This window comes from Laetiporus sulphureus (assembly GCF_001632365.1).
Source record: "Laetiporus sulphureus 93-53 unplaced genomic scaffold LAESUscaffold_5, whole genome shotgun sequence".
Taxonomy (NCBI): domain Eukaryota; kingdom Fungi; phylum Basidiomycota; class Agaricomycetes; order Polyporales; family Laetiporaceae; genus Laetiporus; species Laetiporus sulphureus.
In genome coordinates this window covers 709039-710941 of record NW_024468514.1, presented here as the reverse complement: position 1 = coordinate 710941, position 1903 = coordinate 709039, and the positions used below count along the sequence as shown (strand labels likewise).

At 49.2% G+C, this 1903-nt stretch overlaps 1 protein-coding gene across 1 annotated transcript; it reads left to right on the top strand.

The window, feature by feature from the left end:
- Window positions 1-319: 319 nt before the first annotated feature.
- LAESUDRAFT_755931 (uncharacterized protein) lies at window positions 320-1903 on the top strand (the record flags this gene model as incomplete). The annotated part of the gene is made up of 3 exons (XM_040912100.1): window positions 320-795; window positions 856-1194; window positions 1243-1903. 3 exons carry the CDS (start codon window positions 320-322, stop codon window positions 1901-1903), a joined length of 1476 nt encoding a protein of 491 aa, XP_040768162.1.

Below are 1903 nucleotides of genomic sequence, written 5' to 3'. Positions count from 1 at the left end.
GCGCAGCTTTTTTGACACACATTCTAATCTGATTTCTACCCGGCGTGAGCCTCAGCAAGACTTTGAGCTGCCCAAGGCACCAAAGCGCAAGGCCACCCCCAGAATCGACCTCGACGCTCACTACAAGCATCAGGTAACCAACAAGGAGCATGGAAGACTCCTCACTCTCACGTCACTAGGCACATCGTCCACAGATAGGCAGCGAGCAGCAGCGAGGATCGTAGATACCACACACATCATAAAGCACAGAATTATCTGCAAGCCATGAGATCGCACCCCACCGCTCGAACGCTACAAGCCCAGAAAGGGACATCTTACCATGGGTAGTCGCAAGCCGGCACCACCAGCAGAGCTCATAACATTCAACGCAGTTCCTCCTTCTGTTATTGCGCCCATCCCAGTCTGGCCACTGCCAAACTTTATCAAAACAAACACGGTTGCCCGTCCCATCCACCCACTCCCATCTAGAGTGAGGCCGACGATTCATATCGAGACCCTTAAGAAGCAAGTGGACGCTACTCGCTTCAGGCTCCAACCCATCTTAGGAGCATTTTTGTATCGTTTCAAGGACCAGCACCAAGGACCCATCTACAGCCTCACCATGGAACTCGACAAGGTCTGCGCTGACCTACACACTGGAATGTGCACCTACATGTTCATCGAGAAGCAGGTGATCAACACGGTCTGTTTGGAGATAGGAGGGATCAGTTTCAAGCAGATAGAAAAAGAGGAGAGACTACAGGAGATTGCCAAGGCTCTGGTTTTTATCGCAAAGAAGCGATACCTCAACTTTTTGTATTAGTTTACCTACATCACAATGGAAGGAGCTGATCGTGTGCACGCATCCACGTTCAGGCAAAGAATGGATGACATTCTGCATATAAACATCGAGTCAGCACACGACAGAAGCACCCCACATGCCTCGCAGCACAATTCACCAGAACCTGCGCTGGGACTGCAGGATACTGCATCACAAGTTGGTGGACCAGCATCCCTGACACCATCACTTGTATCTGCCTACGTTCCACCCATCTGGGAGTTTGATGAACACCAATTCGAGCACCTAGAAGATGCTCTCAGACAGTCTGCTCCTGGAGAAGTCCCGGATCACATACGTGAATGGGTAATCATCGCAATGAAGCTCACGGTCACTACTGAAATTGCCAAGTTCTACAATGTGCTCGGAAACAAGATGTACGAGCACAAGAAAGCCTTTGAATCGCTGATCTAAAACAACAAAAGTGAACACCGACTTAAGGAGGCAGTTCTCCAGATGGAGATCGGAAAGCTCAAAGATAGGATCCTTGTGCAAGATGCGCATATGGCAGTTTTAAATGATGAGCTCACGGGAACCCAGGTGGCAATGCTCGACACAGACAAAGAAATGATGGAAATCAAGGCAGCTAACGTTAAGCTGCAGCATGAGCTAGCTTTGCTCAAAGCAAGCGGCGTCACTATGATGCAAGGTCAAACATCCAGCATGGTTCAATCGCACAAGCCATGCATCAAAATAGCTGAACCTCCATACTACTCAGGCAAAGGAAGTCTGGAGGACTGGCTCCAACAACTCAGCATATGGATGCGGTGGAACAAGATAAACGATGACGAACACAAGATTACCACGGCCCTGTTACATTTAGAAGGTGGCACATTCACATACATGTCAGAATATGCAACCAAGGCAGCAGCACGGCAAGCACTCGGCACATGGGAAGACTTCGTCGATATCCTCAAAGTGAACTACAGGACTCTCGACTCGGACAAGGATGTGCAACAGCATTTGAAGGATATCTGCGACAAGACGTATCCCACAATGGTATCCTTTGCAGAACAGTTCCCCCAATGGGCCACTAAGACCAATCTAGGGCACACTGCACTCATCAGTTACATCGCTGAACACTGA